The sequence below is a fragment of the Nomascus leucogenys genome, chromosome 6, assembly GCF_006542625.1.
Source record: "Nomascus leucogenys isolate Asia chromosome 6, Asia_NLE_v1, whole genome shotgun sequence".
Classification (NCBI taxonomy): Eukaryota; Metazoa; Chordata; class Mammalia; order Primates; family Hylobatidae; genus Nomascus; species Nomascus leucogenys.
This window is the reverse complement of record NC_044386.1, coordinates 93,703,651-93,720,332: the sequence shown is the minus strand read 5'-3', so window position 1 is coordinate 93,720,332 and position 16,682 is coordinate 93,703,651. Positions and strand designations below refer to the sequence as shown.

At 55.3% G+C, this 16,682-nt stretch overlaps 2 protein-coding genes across 4 annotated transcripts in view; one reads left to right on the top strand and one right to left on the bottom strand.

Annotated features, from left to right (window-relative positions):
- The window catches only part of LOC100595981 (cholesterol side-chain cleavage enzyme, mitochondrial), a 30,523-nt gene extending 30,163 nt beyond the window's left edge, over positions 1 to 360 (top strand). For 2 of the 3 annotated variants that reach the window (XM_030814747.1, XM_030814748.1), the window contains one exon: positions 18 to 360. In XM_030814747.1, coding sequence (XP_030670607.1) covers positions 18 to 149 — 132 coding nt within the window. In that variant the 3' untranslated portion in view covers positions 150 to 360. The remainder of the gene's footprint in view (positions 1 to 17) is intronic. The other variant, XM_030814746.1, reaches the window with a different exon arrangement.
- Positions 361 to 2,068: 1,708 nt separating this feature from the next.
- Positions 2,069 to 16,682, bottom strand: part of CCDC33 (coiled-coil domain containing 33) — a 100,601-nt gene continuing 85,987 nt past the window's right edge. Inside the window, 8 exon segments of the mRNA XM_030814745.1 lie at positions 2,069 to 2,197; positions 3,038 to 3,151; positions 4,097 to 4,183; positions 5,218 to 5,384; positions 6,779 to 6,872; positions 6,963 to 7,094; positions 7,323 to 7,411; positions 7,720 to 7,885. Coding sequence (XP_030670605.1) covers positions 2,069 to 2,197; positions 3,038 to 3,151; positions 4,097 to 4,183; positions 5,218 to 5,384; positions 6,779 to 6,872; positions 6,963 to 7,094; positions 7,323 to 7,411; positions 7,720 to 7,885 — 978 coding nt within the window.

Below are 16,682 nucleotides of genomic sequence, written 5' to 3'. Positions count from 1 at the left end.
CCATCTGCCTTTCTCAGATGCTGGAGAACTTCAGCGTTGAAATCCAACACCTCAGCGATGTGGGCACCACATTCAACCTCATCCTGATGCCTGAAAAGCCCATCTCCTTCACCTTCTGGCCCTTTAACCAGGAAGCAACCCAGGAGTGATCAGAGAGGATGGCCTGCAGCCACATGGGAGGAAGGCCCAGGGGGTGGGGCCCATGGGGTCTCTGCATCTTCAGTCGTCTGTCTCCAGCCCTGCTCCTTTCTGCCCAGCCTGCTGAGCAGGTAGAATGGGTTCTCAGTGGTCACCTTCCTCAGCTCAGCTGGGCCACTCCTCTTCACCCACCCCATGGAGACAATAAACAGCTGAACCATGTGGTGTCTTACGTTCCATCAGACTCATTAGGTGTTCATCACTCCTGTAGAGATGCTTCCTTGGTTAAAGCAGGATCTGGGCATGCTCGGGAGACCCCAGGCAGCCACACTTGAAGCCACCTCTGCTGGGACCCCCTCACCCATGGCAGCTCAGGAGCCAGCAGAATCAATTCCAGGCTCCCTGGGGCAAGGGGTGAGGCAGAGTGGGGCAGAGGAGGGGAGGCGACTGCCACTGTGCCAGGAGCTACAGAAGCATCAGGCAGAAGGACAAAGGAGAACTGGGGAGTTCTGTGGGTGGCCCCAACAGGTGTGGGCCAGTCCTGCCTTTCTGAGTGGACCTGCCCCACAGGGGTAAGGCTCGCACAGGGCTCTGCTTGGGTGAACTCTGGGTGGGAGTTCCCTGTGGGGCATGAGGACTTCCTGCCAAGGCGCAGCCAGAGTCCTGGGCATGGCAAAGGCTGAGAACTGTGGGTGAGAACCCCTGCTACTGAAGGGCTGGTGTGAGGTGGTTGACTGGGGATGAGAGGCCAGCCTGCTTCCTTTACCCTTCCCAGGCCTCCCCTGGCCTTGCTCCAGGCCTCATGTTCTTGCTCTGGGGGCTTGTGCCCCCTTGTCCAAGGGCGGGAGGTGGGGAGACTATTCTGCAGCAGAGCTGCTGGTTTGTTATTTGGACTGAATGACACTGGTCTCGACTTCTGCCCCCTAATCCCTTGGGGTCTCACAACTCCTGACCTGATTCCTCTTGGCCCTTGGCTATCCAAGTCTAAGTCCTGCAGGCAGGTGGGGGAAGCTAGTCCAGCTGAGGCCAGTGGTCCAGCTGGCCTGGCTTCTCCTGCCCAAAGCTGTGAGATCTGGATCCACTCTTGGAGCCTTTCTGCTTTCCCCACCACACAATCCTCTTCCCTGTTGTCTTTGTCTCTCCTTCCTGTGTCCTTTTTCTTCTCTGGTCCTAAGTCAGCTTTGACTCAGAAATGTTATAGCTGGAAAGAGTCTTACAGCCAAAGAGGTCAAGCTCTGCATGGAATAGATGGGGAAACCGAAGCCCAGAGAGGTTGCTTGGGTCCCTTGAGGTCACACAGCATGCTTGCCCCAGAACCCGGGCCTCCTGACTCCCCGTAGGTGCCTTCTTCCCCTGGCCCAATCTGCTCTCCTGCCCCTGGCTACATTTGGACACATCATTGCCAGCTCAGCCTAGTGGCTTAATGGAGTATTTCACAATGATACGTGACTGCCACAGGAAGGCTTCAAGTCTCCCAGTCTTTCCCTTTCCAAGAGACAGACAAACCAAACTTGAAAGAAGGAACGTCAGACACGATAGATGTTTTGGGGCAGATGAAAAGGACAAGCCTTCCTCATATCTCCCAACAGAGCTGGTCTCTGGTGGCCTTGCTTCTTCTCCGGGTCTGGAAGGGGCCCGTCTCCCTGGCCCCTGCTTTGGAAGGCCTCTTCTCTCCACGCTGCTGGGTCCACTGTGGCCCTTGGCTTTCCAAAGATGCTGGCTCCTGGGGCAGGCAGGAGGCTGTAAGGCTGCAGCAGAAGGCCCAGGCCCAGACCCAGAGTGAGGTCTAGGAGGAGGAAGCAGGGCCCCCAGGCTGCCCTGCTCCAGGAAAGAGGCAAATGCTCACAGAGCTACAACATTTAATAAAGTCATTTTTAGGGGGCGGGGATGAGACTCCCCAGCATACAGGGAAGGAGGCCTGCTCCGGGGCTCAGGTCTGCTGAGAGTTAGCAGTCTCCTTCTCGGGGTTCGAGGGCTTGTTGAGCTTAGTGTCTGAGCTGGGCAGCAGGGGCTCCAGCTTTGAGGGCTGCTTGAGGTCCGTGGAGTGGGTGAGGGCACTCTGTGGTGTGCAAGGCGGGGCGCATGAGTACCCCCCATTCCCAGGGAGCGACCTGATCAAGGGCATATTGCCTGACTAAACCAGGCCTCAGAGTGTCCAGAACCCAGTGGGCCATGACCTCTCAAAGATTTCTAAACCCATTTTGCCACAGCAGGTGACACCTAATTTCTCCACGAGTCCCCAGGGCTCAGGTGAGTGTGCAAAGGTTGCCTTTGTTCCTTGCCTGTTGCCTCATCCTTTCCAGGACTTTCCCAGGAGCTGCTGCTGAGCCTGTGGCCATGGGCAAAGCACAGCTGGCTCAAGAGCAGGAGAAGTCAGGGTCTTTGCTTTGCGGGGCTGGGCGGTCCCGGGGTTGAACTTGAGTGGCAGTTGTGAGCAGGCCTGTTTGTTCTCGGGAAGTTGGCAAAGTGGAGCCTACATTGTGGCCATCTAAGAAGGGTGTGCTAATTTGAGAATCTTAGGCTCCATGGAGTCAGGGGGTAGGGCCACAAGCTACTCTGCCCATGAGCACAGCCAGTCCTAAAGCACACTCAGTGTCAGGGCATCCCAGAGATGCCTGCATGGCCCCCTCATCCACAGCCATCTCCTTGAGTTTCACAGCACCCCGTGGGGGAAAGGGTAGTCTTGGCAGGGGTTTTCTGTTCCCCTCAGACAGGTGGGGGAATTAAGACCGAGCCTTCTGTTGGTAATGGAGCAGGAATGGGAGCCTAGGACTCCTGACCCCCAGCCCCGGAGTTGGCCCCACAATGGCTTTTCTCAGGGCCCAGTGACTTTGGGGGTGGGATGGCTTCCTGCTCCACCACCTGAGCCCCCGGAAGCTACTCCAGGGGGGTCACTCACGGGCTGTTCTATGATGATGGAGGTCGAGGGGTGCCTGAAACCTTTTTCTTGCTCCTGCAGCCGTGTGGCCAGATCCTGCTTCTCTCGTCCCCAGCGTCGAGCTGAGTCCTCTAACTGCAGACACAGAGAGGGACAATTGGAGGACCATGGGCAGCAGGGCTAATCCCTGATGGCCAGGACAACCAGGGCCTGAGCCTGCTGTCCAGGCAGAAAGCAAAGCTCTGAGCCATGTGGGCTTGACACCTTCCCGAGACCTCAGGGGTGACGGGGTAAGGGTGAGGGGGCCAAACAGTCAGGCAGCCTGACCAAGACACAGATGGACATTTCAACAACATACTGAGCTCTGCTCCTGAGTCCACACTGATCCCTGATTCTGGTCATAGACAGAGCCTGACCCTGGTCACACACTGAACCCTGACCCTGGTTGTACACTGAACCCTGACCCTGGTCATACACTGAACCCTGATCCTGGTCAGACACTGAACCCTAACCCTGGTCACACACTGAACCCTAACCCCCCCCCCCCCCCCCCCCCCCCCCCCCCCCCCCCCCCCCCCCCCACCACTGAACCCTAACCTGGTTGTACACTGAACCCTGACCCTGGTTGCACGCTGAACCCTGACTTTGGTCACACACTGAATCCTAACCCTGGTCCACACTGAACCCTGACCCTGGTAGCACACTGAACCCTAACCTGGTTGTACACTGAACCCTGATCCTGGTTGCACATTGAACCTTGACTCTGGTCATAGACAGAGCCAGACCCTGGTCACACACTGAACCCTGACCCTGGTTGTACACTGAACCCTGACCCTGGTTGCACGCTGAACCCTGACCCTGGTCACACACTGAGCCCTAACCCTGGTCACACACTGAACCCTGACCCTGGTCGCACACTGAGCCCTGACCCTGGTTGTACACTGAGCCCTGACCCTGGCCACACACTAAGCCCTGATCCTGGTCATAGATTGAGCCTAGACCCTGCTCACACACTGAGCCCTGGTTATAGGCTGTGTGGTGAGCCTGGTCCAGCCTCATCAACTCCTGCATCTCACCCACCTGGCTTTCCAGGGACATGATCCGGCTCTGAGCGTGTTCCAGCTTGGCCAGGAGGTTGAACTTGTCTGAAGTACCAGAGAGGAGATCCTGTAGGCAAAGCACAAACTCACATTTGGCCCCAGCTGGGGGCTGTGGCAGTGTGAGCTTGGGAAACCGTAAGGTATTGAGGAAGAAACCAGTCAGGCCTGAGTTCAGACTGAGCTCCTGAGGCAGAGCTTCAGACCTGGGCCGAACCCTCTTCTAGAAGTTCAGAACAGGATCTGGCATGTGCCTTTTTCACAGCTGTTTCCCACACAGATTTTGAGAATATGAAGTTTTGACACAACATTTTTTTTAATGTAAAATATATTAGGGAGCCCCCTATAATGAATGCACTGGGAGTCTTTCAGTGAAGTGAAGAACCTGTGAGGTGGTTGACCTCATCCCTCACACTTTACCTGGATGTCCACGAGTCAGGTGTGCTTTCAGCAGAACTCACCTCGGGCGAGTCCTGGGATGGAGAGAAAACTCTCCTGTGCCCCTGCCCTGCCCGATCTTCTCTGATTCCAAATGTTCTGCTTTGGGGTTTATGTAAAGCAAGGGGCCCCGAAGCAGCTTCAGAGGTGGAGCAGGGCCTGGGCATTTCTAGGCCCTGGGCCACCCACCTGTGCGGGCACGGTCCCTGTGCACTCTGAGTGGCCTGGGCCATGCGTCTCTCGCAGCCTCTCTGTCAAGTCTCTTCCTGCTCCCAACTCCCTGGGGTCCACCTGGGATGGAAAAGGGCTCTCTAAGGCTGCACCAAGACCAGGGAATGCTCCAGAAGGGTGTTTTGAGAGGCCTGTGTAGGGTCCAGGTGGAGGCCAGCCAGGTGAAAAAGGGGTCAGGGTTCAGGGGCCAAGGGTCAACAAGGGGCTTGCTTTCTCCTGGGATGCTAGATGAGGTTAAAGGTGAAGTGTTCGGGGACACACATTCCACAGGAGAAAAAAACCAAGGCCTGAGAACTGATTCCAGGAGCCTCCAGGCAGACTGGAGACCCTGGGAAGCCTAGCTCTTGGTCTTGATCTTCAACTTGGGTTGCACCATGGGTGATTTCTGGGCACCCAGTGACCGGCACAGGCAAGCCCAGGTCAAGGGCCTCTTACCGGCAGGGCCCGTTGCTGCAGAATGATGGGGGCCGGCTGGTGGCGGTTCTTATCTAGCTCCATCCGCAGCTTCGCGTTTTCTGCCAGCAGCACCGAGTAAATTTCAACCGGCAGGTTCTCTCCCATAGAACCCAAGGGAAGGCCAGAGGCTGAGAGCACAGGGAAGCCTAGAGACACGGCCACAGATGTTGGTGAGATGGGCTCTCCTGCTTCCCATGTCCCTGTCCTGATCTGCTCCAGCATTTTGCTTCAATCTGCCACCCCTCCCCTCTACTCCCAAGCCTTCAATGGCTCCCTACTGCCAGTGGGATCAGGTGCACACAGGCTGTCCTTCTAGGCTCTTTAGAACCTGACCCCAACGTTCTCTCTAAATCCTCATTTGTCTTCAGTGTATTTCAGCTCCTCACCTCTCTCTTCCTCCCTTCTCTGATCCTGGAATTCTTCTCACTCCCTGGGCCTTTGATCTGGCTGTTTCCCCTCCCTAGGTTGCCTTCTAAGTCTCATCCAGACTCCTGGATGACCTCAGGCTTCCTGAAAGGCCAGCCCAGCTTTCCTTGCTTTCTAAAGTCCCCTAGAAACACCCTCCTGTCCCTGAGACCCTCAGCGGTGAAGGCTAAGCACAGAGCTGGGCACACAGAGCTGGGCACACAGGGGTCCTGGGTGAGGTTGCACAGGCAGGCTCAGGGAAATCCCTTGCTTTGGGCTGGCCTGATATGGTGTTACCTGGTCCTTTCTGCTTATCAGAGGCTGACTGGCAGTTTTAGGTGGCTTTTGGTTAATATCAATGGGGAAGAAAACCTCCAAATCATTTATTTATTTATTTATTTTGAGACGGAGTCTCCCTCTGCCACCCAGGCCAGAGTACAGTGGCACAATCTTGGCTCACTGCAACCTCTGCCTCCTGGGCTCAAGTGATTCTCCTGCCTCAGCCTCCCAAGTAGCTGGGATTATAGCTGCCCGCCACCATGCCCAGCTAATTTTTGCATTTTTAGTAGAGATGGGGTTTCACCATGTTGGCCACGCTGGTCTTGAACTCCTGACCTCAAGTGATCTGCCCGCCTCGGCCTCCCAAAGTGCTGGGATTATAGGCATGAACCATTGCACCTGGCCCCAAATCATTGATTTAATCAAAGTATTTTTGTTTGTTTGCTTTGCAGAGGCAGAATCTTTGGCGGTATGGGGAAATAATTCGACGGATCCTGGGGTTAGGAGCTGGGAAGTGTTGCCCCAGGTGGCCCTTCTTTTGGGGAAGGCCGTCTCTGCTGTGCTAGTCTGCAAGGCCCTTCTCTGGAGGTCCAGCCTCTTTCTAGCCTGGCTCACACTGCATCCCGATTGTGTTCTGAGGGGCTTCCAGGGAAGGAGGGAGCTCAGGGGATCTCTGGATGAGGTGCCTGAATGAGGAGGGGAGCAGGGCAATCCTGGGTCTCCCAGGCCCACAGACATAACTGAATGCAGGGGACCTCTTCGCAGGTTCTCCTGAAGCTGAGAGGCTCCAGGAAGGCAGGGCCTCCAGGGGTGGGGCAGAAGCTGGGGAGCTGATCACATCAGAGTGTCGACCCACCCATGTAGGGCTTTCCCTGCTGCCTGTTCGGAGGAGGGGGCTTGCTCCTGTCCTGCAGCCTGTCTTCCAGCACCCGCTCCATCTTCTCGATCACCTGGAGAGCAGAGCAGAGGCTGGGCTGGCCCAGGGGCTCCCTACTGTGCCATCATCAGTGGGCCTCAGGGGCAGCCCGTCTGCCACCTGCCTTCTCCTGGTGCCGCACGGTCTCCTCCAGTGCCTTCATCTTCTGCAGCTTGCCCTGGTACTGCTTCAGCAGAGCAGCCTGTGGCTGCTGGGCCTGATATAGAAGGAGCAGCTCCTTCTCTCGATCATTCTTCTGTGAGATGGGGGAGGAGGGAAGGGGAGAGAATGGGTGCCTGGGAGTCCACCTTGGCCCTGAGGGCCTGCCTCGGCCCCTCTGCTGAGTCCTCCACTGGGCTGGTCCCCCTTTCTTCCATGCTTCCATTCCCTCTGTGCCTGTTCTCCCTTCTCCTCCCAGACTCTTCTCACCCTGATGCTCCCCACCATAGTTCCCTCCCCTCTGCCCCCACAAGCCCCAGCTCACTCGAATCAGCTCATTCTGCAAATGTTGCACCCTGTCCCTCAGTTTCTTCATATCCAGCTCACTCAGTAGCAGTTTCTGCTTCATGGACACTGTTAGGTGGGTTGGGGAGCCGGCTCAGGGAGGAAGCCTCTCCCAGTTCAAATCAACATGGTCAGTAGCAGGAAGGCACATATCCCTTGGCCCCAGGGCTTGGGACGGGACTGGATTCTCTGTTACCCATCCTTGAGAGGACCCAGCTGGGCAGGGACTGTGTGAGTGTCTGTGGGCGAGGGGCTCCTATTTGCCAGAGTCCAGCAGCATGCACATCTGGGAGAAGCTCCCAGCCACCCTGTTGCACAACCTGGAGCCTGGGCCCAGGCAGAAGCCCAGGTGCCCTTGGTGGCCTGCACATCCTCACCCTCGTTCTGGGCCTCACTGGCTTTGCCCTGCCCCTCTTCCTCCTCCTGCTGGGCCAGGCAGCTCCTCAGTATGAGGTTCTCTCCTTCCAGGATGCTGGCCTGTCTCCGCAGAGAGAGGATGTCCTCTGCCATCTTCTGCATGGCCCGCCGGTAGTTGTTCATCTCCTGTGGATCCCAGAGCCCAGAGCTGAGCCCACTGCCCCATAGCAACCCTGGTCCCACATCCACATCTACACTTGAAAGTCAGTGGGTCCCCCACAAGGCCAGTGAGCACCAGGAGCCCCAAGCCATGGCCCTAAGTCTTAGAAACTCCCTGGAGGGGTGGTTATGACTTGATCCTCACCCATCCTGGCCATGTGAGGGCAGCCACACTGCCCTCTCTCCCCGGGGCCACATCACGTCCTGTGATACCAACTCAGGGAGAAACCCCAGGTGTGGACACAGGGGAGGAGGCCTATGGGCAATGGAGACTTGAGAAGATCCAGGGCCAGGTTTGTAGGGTCTGGCTCAATCATAGCTATTTCTTCACCTTTTCTCTCCTCCTTCCCCCTCTTCTAATTCCTCTCATTCCTCTCGTCACTGAGAACCCAGGGAAGAACCTCTCAGAAATCCCACTGGATGCCACTTGGAAGGTGACTGGGCATCAGCCCTCCAAACAGCTCAGTAGTCAGACGACCCAAGGTCACCCTGGGAGACCCAGGTTAGAACTTGGTGGAGGCTGGGATCTAGCTACAGGATGTGGGGTATGAGGTGGGGGCTGGGGGGCTGGAGTCAGCCATGAGGTCAGGAACAACAGCAATCCTAATGTCTGATGCTCATTGAGCATTCACTGTGTTCCAGGCCTTCTTCTAAGCTTTTTATGTGCCCTCCCTCAGTCCTCTCATCACACCTGCATGGATAGGTACTATTATCCCCGTTCTACCAATGTGGAAACCAAGGCCCAGGAAGGTGAGTAACTTGCTCAGTTACAAGACTGATGAGTGATAGAGCCAGGGTCTGAAATCCAGGCCTGCAGGGATTTGAGCCTGTGTTCTGAAGAGCCGTGCAATTCTGCCATGAGGCCTCCATACATGGACACTTCACAATACGCTGAGAAGTGATAAAAGCAGGCTGCAAAAAGGAATGATCAGTGCAATCCCCAATTGAGAGAAAAATTCATGCCTGTATATATATATATTTAGGAAAATTAATAGGCTATATTTATATGCATTTGTTTTATAAGCAGAAATTCCCTATTGTTATTTATAAAGTTTCATAAAGGGAGTTTCTTAAATCTGAACAGCACAAAATAGAAAAGGATCGTGCAGTGGCACCATCATATCTCACTGCAACCTCGATGTGAAGCCAGAGAGGTCTGGATGGAGGAACAGCAGGTGGGAGCTGGGATGGGGGAGGAAATGGGCATGGGGAAGTGAGTTTGCTCCTGAATTTGCTAAGCCTTGGTGGCTGTGGGCTTCCTGAAGCTGTGGGAGGCTGTGTACATACGGGTGGGGACTCACACCTCCAGGAAGCCGAGAGAGCTCGGCCCCCAGCTCCCACCTGGGCCTCATGCTGACTGCGGATATGACCTGCCTTCTCAGCCACTGCCTCCCACCTGCTGCATGGCAGGCCATGGCTTCGAGAGCAGGGGTCTCCTGGCAGCAGGGGCCCACCAGACACCACTTGCCACCTGCCACTGTCTAGCCTTCTGGCTGGGCTCCCTTTAATTGCACCAGTGCCAGGTCCATCTCCCCAGCACTTGCCCCTGTTGAGTTCCAGGTCTTGGCTCCTCCAGATCTGCCCATCTGGTGTCCTCGGACAGCATTGTTAATGGAGAGACTCTGTCTAGAGACCACACACACACAGGGCTTTGCAGTCAGGCCCAGATCAGCAGGCCAGCTTGGCCAATCACATGCAGTGTGAGTTTAGCCAGGCCCCTTCACCTTTCTGAGCCTCAGAGTCCTCACACAGAGATGCCTGGTGTTGCTGTGAGGCTCAGAGTTGATGCGTGAAGCACCTGCCCAGGCAGGTATAATTTGGAGGTCGCTGTTCTCCTCCACACCCATTTCTATTCTAATCACTGCTTTAATCAACAGGTCAGACCCCTTCCTCTTCCTCCTTGCTGCCCCCAGAGCTCCCAGGCCCCTCCTTTGCTGTGCTCTAAATCTTCAATTTATGGCAGCCCGTTACTGATGGGGGACTGACCAAAGGAAGCACATGATATTTTGGCAAAGGAAATTTGGCCCCTTCTTTCTTTGCCCAGCCTGGTTCAAGCTCTTAGCATGTCTGCCCTGGACAATTACAGCAGCATCCAAATGGGTTTTCTTGGCTTCCAGGGAAACATGCACACACACATCCAGGAAAATGCGTGCAGGGATGCTCACTGCAGCACAGCTTGTGGTCTTATATGAGGGCATGCTCAATCTCTGGACCACAGGCTGTGGTCACAAAGGATGACCTAGATTTTATTATTACTGACAAACAGAGATGGCCACGCTCTATTGTGAAAGGAAAGTGCATGTGGCAAATTAATATGATCCTGTCCATAACTGGGTTGTGTGCATGCTCATGGAGTGAGTCCTGGGGGAAGGGGCTGCCAGCTCCTCAGCCCACACCATGCGTCTGATCACCCCCTCTTCTCATTCAGAGGGTCATCGTTTCTAAGACCCTCCTATTCTCCAACTCAGCTGTTTTGAGGCATGAGCAGAGCTCTGTTATTTCTATTTTTGTTTTGTGACGGAGTCTCACTCCATCACCCAGGCTGGAGCACAGTGGCACAATCTTGGCTCACTGCAACCTCTGCCTCCCAGGTTCAAGCCATTCTCTGGCCTCAGCCTCCGAAGTAGCTGGGACTACAGGCGTGCACCACCACGCCCAGCTAATTTTTGTCTTTTTAGTAGAGATGGGGTTTCACCATGTTGGCCAGGCTAGTCTCAAACTCCTGACCTCAGGTAATCTGCCTGCCTCAGCCTCCCAAAGTGCTGGGATTACAGGCATGAGCCACCGCACCTTGCCCAGAGCTCTGTTATTAACACCCTGCTTTGACAGACAAAGAAAGCTGGGGCCCAGAGCGAGGAAGGAGATGGAGGGAGAGCATGGCTTCTGGTGAGGCCGCATCCCTCTCTCAGTCAGACAGTCCCTGATGGACTCCACTCCTCGGAGACTAGTCCTGTAGGCCTCCACAGGTGCCTATCCCCTTCCCTCATTGAGCCTGGCTGCTCTTGGAGAGAGAGGGACTCCCCCAGGGCATGGAGAGGGATCTCCACCCTGGCTTACCCCTCAGTCTATCCTCTCTTCCCTCTACATCTGTGGGAACCTGAAGGACCTGCTTTCCCTCCTCGGCTTCCCCCACCTGCACAGCAGGGACCTTGAGCAGCACAGCTGGTCTGGGAGGACACTGCCTGCAGATGAGCGGCCCTGACCGCTCCCCACAGCCTGGAGCTGGGCCTCCCCAGCCCCCAGGGCCATGCTCTGCGTCACAGCCCAGCCTTGAGAACAGGAAGGACACCATGGCCCAGATTCCTGTTGTGGTCCTGCTGCCTCCCCTGCTCCAATCCCTCCCCTCGAGCCCTCTCCCCACTGGGGGAGGGTCAGGCACCAGCCACTTCCTCGTCTTGTCTCTAGGCTGAGCCTCCTCTAGAAGGACCGACTCCAAAGCCATTGTGCCTAACCCTAGTGCCCACTGCATTCTCCTCGCCCACTGACACTGCGCTTTCCCCAACCAAGACCCAGCTCTCGGATCCTGCCCAGGTGAGAAATGTCAGGTGTCCCTGGGTTTGAATTGCCCCACTGCCACTGAGCGCTGGTGGCCTTTGCTGCACTGACACCTTCGCTTTGGCTCTGGAAGGGCGGCTGTTCTCTGAGCCTCAGCGTCCTCATCCGTGGAATGGGAAAATCACCCCACCTCAAGGGGGGTTGCTGTGGAGAGAGAGGGGGAATGAACAGTGCCAGCCCAGGCTCTGGCACCCAGGGTGCCTGGCAACAGCATCTCCCTTTCCTCTACCACCTTCTGAGTGCTTTCTTGTTTTCCAAGATGGAGTCTCACTCTGTCACCCAGGCTAGAGTGCAGTGGCATGATCATAGCTCACTGCAACCTTGAACTTCTGGGCTCAAGTGGTCCTCCTGACTCAGCCTCCCAAGTGGCTGGGACTACAGGTGTGTGCCACCATGCCTGGCTAATTTTTAAATTTTTAGTAAAGATGGGGCCTTGCTATGTTGCCCAGGCTGATCTTAAACTCCTGGCCTCAAGTGATCCTCCTACCTTGGCCTCCGAAAGTGCTGGGATTATAGGCATGAGCCACTCCGCCTGCCCCTGCACTATTAATAGTTCTTATTATAACCCTGGGCAGTGGGCACAGAAGATATAATGATGTGACTACTTCCATTTTATAGAAACTGAGGACCAGTTTCCACGAAGGAGGAGGAGTGGTGATTCTGTTGTTTTTTTTTTTTTTTTTTTTTTTTTGAGACGGAGTCTCGCTCTGTCACCCAGGCTGGCGTGCAGTGGCGCGATCTCGGCTCACTGCAAGCTCCGCCTCCCGGGTTCGCGCCATTCTCCTGCCTCAGCCTCTCCGAGTAGCTGGGACTACAGGCACCCACCACCACGCCCGGCTAGTTTTTTGTATTGTTAGTAGAGACGGGGTTTCACCGTGGTCTCGATCTCCTGACCTCGTGATCCGTCCGCCTTGGCCTCCCAAAGTGCTGGGATTACAAGCGTGAGCCACCGCGCCCGGCCGATTCTGTTTGTTTTTATGCCGGGAGTGGGGAGAAGGAGGAGCTGGGTTAGGGAAGGTGTGTTGGGGGTAAGGTACCTGCAGGGCCTTGGGTGCAGGAGGCCTAAAGAGGGTAATGCTTAACCCTTACCCACCCCCACCCCCAAAATAGAAGTGCTTCTGGCAGAATCTGAGGAACTGCATCCAATGACGCCTGTGGCTACTTAGGGTCCTTACAAACTCATTGTAAAATGGGGAAGCTAAGATTGGAAGTAGTGTTCCCAAGGTCACAGATACTCAGTGTAAAGGCTACACTGGAAGCAGCACAGTCACCAGCAGTTGCTGAAGGCCATGTCCACACTGGGGCCATGGAGCCCAGACCAGCCCAGACCTGCCCAGACCATCCCTGCTTGCAATGTTCTCCCATCTACACCAAGGACATGGCAGTGACATCTGTGACACAGGGGAGCTTACAGGAGGATCTTTTTCTAGCCCCAGGTCTAGGAAGCCTTCCTGGAGGTGGTGATAACCAAGCCGGCTCTAGGAGAGTGAGCAGGTGTTACCTGGGGTAGGGGAGAGGGCTCTTGGGCAGAGGAGACACTGTGGCAAAGGCAGGGAGGAGAGAGAGTGTACGATCAGGAACAAAGCCCGGTGACTTCCTGGAGGGCAGAGGGCGGGTTGGGAAGTGAGTAGGGGTGTGGCTAATCTCAGGAGCTTGGATTCCATCCTGCAGGCCACTGAAGGGCCTAAACTGGAGGGGGGTGGCAAGACCCCTCAGGCCACTCAAGATGGACAAAGAAATGAATGGAGGCCCAGAGCAGGGAGCCAGGGACCCTTGCTGGGTGGAGGCAGACCAAGGAGGACTCAGCATGACAGAGTGAAGTGAACAACGAAGAGGAGGGTTGGGGATGGCGGGACGGGGTGGGGTTGGGGGGGTGCTAGGGTCTTTGGGTGGAGGAGGTGCATGCCTGCAGTGTGGAGGAGGAGGAGGTGGGGGAGGAGGGGGAGGAGTGGGAGGAGTGGGAGGAGTCTGGGGCCTTTTGGTAGAGGTGTACACCTGGAGTGGGAAGGAGGAAGGGGGAGAAGGAGGAGGTGGGGGACGAGGAGAGGAGGAGCTGAGGTCTTTGGGTGGAGGAGGTGCAGGTCTGGAGTGGGAAGGAGGGGGAGCTGGGTTGGGGGAGGAGCATGTTAGGGGTGAGGTACCTGCAGGGCTTCAGGTGCAGGAGGCCAGCAGTGGCTGATGGTGATCAAGCCTGGAGTGAATCCTGGTGAGAGACAGGTGGCAGGACAGCCCTGCTTCCATTGGAGCCTTGGGAAGGGAGCAGATTTTCAGCATCTAGGAAGCGTGGAGTGAGGAGGGGGTTCAAAGACATGGGGTGGTAGGAGAGGAGCTCTCAGGACTAGGGCAATTGCCAGAGAGGTAGAAGGAAAAGCGGCGAGAGCAGGCTGGCAAGAGGGCTTCAAAAGGAGGGTGACCACCTTCTGCTTGAGTCTTGCGGCTTGGATGATGATGAACCCGCCAATAGAGATGGTCTGAATGGGACACAAAGCAAAACTCACCTTCATAAAAACATTAAAGAACTGGCAGGCAAGTGAGGAATTATGGGGCAGAGATAGGGGCAGGTGGAGATCCATACAGCGGGATACTTCAGAGCAATGAGAAGAAACCATGATGTGGGTGAACCTCACATACATCAAGGTGAGCAAAAGAGCCGTGTGCAAAGCAATGTGTATGTCATGGTGCCCTCTCCATGAAGGTAAAAATAGAAAAATTAGGCCAGAGTGATTCGAGAGGCATGCTCAGGTAGTGACAGTATAAAGAAGCAAAGCAGGTCAGGCACAGTGGCTCACACTTTTTTTTTTTTTTTTCTTGAGATGGAGTCTCTCTCTATTGCCTAGGCTGGAGTGCAGTGGTGTGATCTTGGCTCACTGTAACCGCCTCCCGGGTTCAGGCAATTCTCCTGCCTCAGCCTCCTGAGTAGCTGGGATTACAGGCACCTGCCACTACCCCGGGCTAATTTTTTTTGTATTTTTAGTAGAGATGGGGTTTGACCATGTTGGTCAGGCTAGTCTTGAACACCTGACCTCATGATCTGCCCACCTTGGCCTCCCAAAGTGCTGGGATTACACGCATGAACCACTGGGCAGCTTAACCCTTTAATCCCAGCACTTTGGGAGGCTGAGGCGGGCAGGTCACTTGAGGTCAGAAGTTTGAGACCAGCCTGACTAACATGGTGAAACCCCGTTTCTACACAAAAACCCAAAAATTAGCTGGGCGTGGTGGCGGGTGCCTGTAATCCCAGCTACTTGGCAGGCCGAGGCCTGAGAATCACTTGAACCCAGGAGGCGGAGGTTGCAGTGAGCCGAGATTATGCCACTGCACTCCAGCCTGGGCGATAGAGCAAGACTGTGTCCCAAAAATAAAAAAATAAATAAAAAATAAAAAACTAAAGAAGCAAAGCAAGGACAGAAAGCTGGCAGAGTGAGAGTGATTACATCCAGGAGAGGAGGGGTGTGGCTGGGAGGGGCATGAGGGGTGTGAGGATGCTGATGATGTTGTTTCCTGACCTGGGTGGTGGTTTCATGGACATTTGCTATATAATAATTTATAATAATTATGTTCTATATGTTCAATGCAATTTTTCTTAAATTGTGAAATGGGTTACATTTCACAATTTAAAAGAGTTTTGGAAAAAGGAGAGAAGGCTCAACAGTTTCCAGATCTGCAGAGGGAGCCTCTTGGTGTGGCCTGGAGGAGGTGACCTTGGCCAGTGCTCTGAATGCTGGGTGCTGTGGGTAAGGTCTGAGGGGACAGTGAGGTTGAGAAGGGTCAAAGGTAGCTAGGAACACAGGGTCACGGAGAGGCATAGCGGTGGAGAGAGAGGATTTCCTGGAGAATTAGAAGGTAAGAGGGAGGGATGCATAGGGGAGGTATGGGCTGGAGCAGGGGCAGGAGTGGGGAGGGGCTTCACTCTCCCAGGGAAGGAGGCCTGAGACAGGTTGCTGGGTCTGAGGCAGTGTGGCTGGCAGTCTGGCTAGTGTTGAAGTGGGTGCAGAAGGTGGGTTTGCTGGACCAGGCACACACCCTCTCCTTTGTCCCCTTCCCTGGGCAGCCACCCAATCTCAGGGTTCCCCGGACCCCCACGATCCATAGCTGGCAGGCCCAGGCCGTTTGTATGCGGTTTGCCTTTGCAGCCGGCAGAGGGCAGCCGGCAGAGGGCAGCCGCCTCCCACAGACACCCAGCTTCAGCCTGTGGTGGGATGAGGCCAACCTAAGTGGCCCGCAGCTCCTACTGGGGGGAAGGTGTGTGTGGGGCTGTCTCTCTCCCCAGTTCCAGAAGCACATGTCCTTCCTCCAGGCAGTCCAGCCAGCCTTCCAAGACCTCTAGCCCTGGAACCCCCATCTCAGAAGTTCTGATATTGGGACCAGAGAGGTGCAGAGATTTGCCTGAAGTCACTCAGTAAATCTTGAACCTGGGGCCTCTATCCTGGGTTAGTTCCAGGGAAGATGTTGGGGCTGAGTGGTGAGGACAGGGGCTTGGGATGAGACCCATCTTGCAGTAACCCCAATTCTTCCCTGCTAGCTGCTAATTTCTTGCTGCCCTGAGACTGTGAGGAAGCCCAAACTAAGGATATAGGAGAGAGTGAGGCCCACCCAGCCCTGGCTGCTCCCGCCCCTGCCCGTAGGTCGTCCCAGCTGAGGACTCAGACCTGCTGTGCCGTGGCCGAGTTCCTGACCCATAAAGCTATGAGATGTGATAATAAAAGAAAAAAATATCGTTTTAAATGATAACATTTTGGGGTAGTTTGTTATTGCAGTAGGTAACTGGAACATCCTCTCTGGCCTCCGGACCCCTCCAATGGCTCCCACTGGCCCTCATGGTAAATTTCCAACTTTGAATATCCACCTCTCCCAGCACAGCTAGACCCCCTTTCAGAATTTAGCCCTGGCCACTCCACCCATGGGCCCAGCCTTCTGGGCCCCTATCTTCAAAGCCTTCCCTACCTCTGCCCAGAAGCCATTTCTCGCCCACACCAGCCTGGCACTCCTCATCTGCCAAGGGCCACCCACATGGTCCCCCTTCAGCTCCTGAAGACCCTGATGGCAGGGAAGGGCCTCCCTGCCTCCCTGACTTACTCAGGTAAATCCTTTGACCCAGACCCTGCTCCTGCCAGATTTGCCAAACAGAACTCCTGTAGGTGTCCTTTGAATGTCAGAGAGCCCTCTCTTGGCTAATCTAAATTTCCCAATACTTTTAAAGGGAATTAAC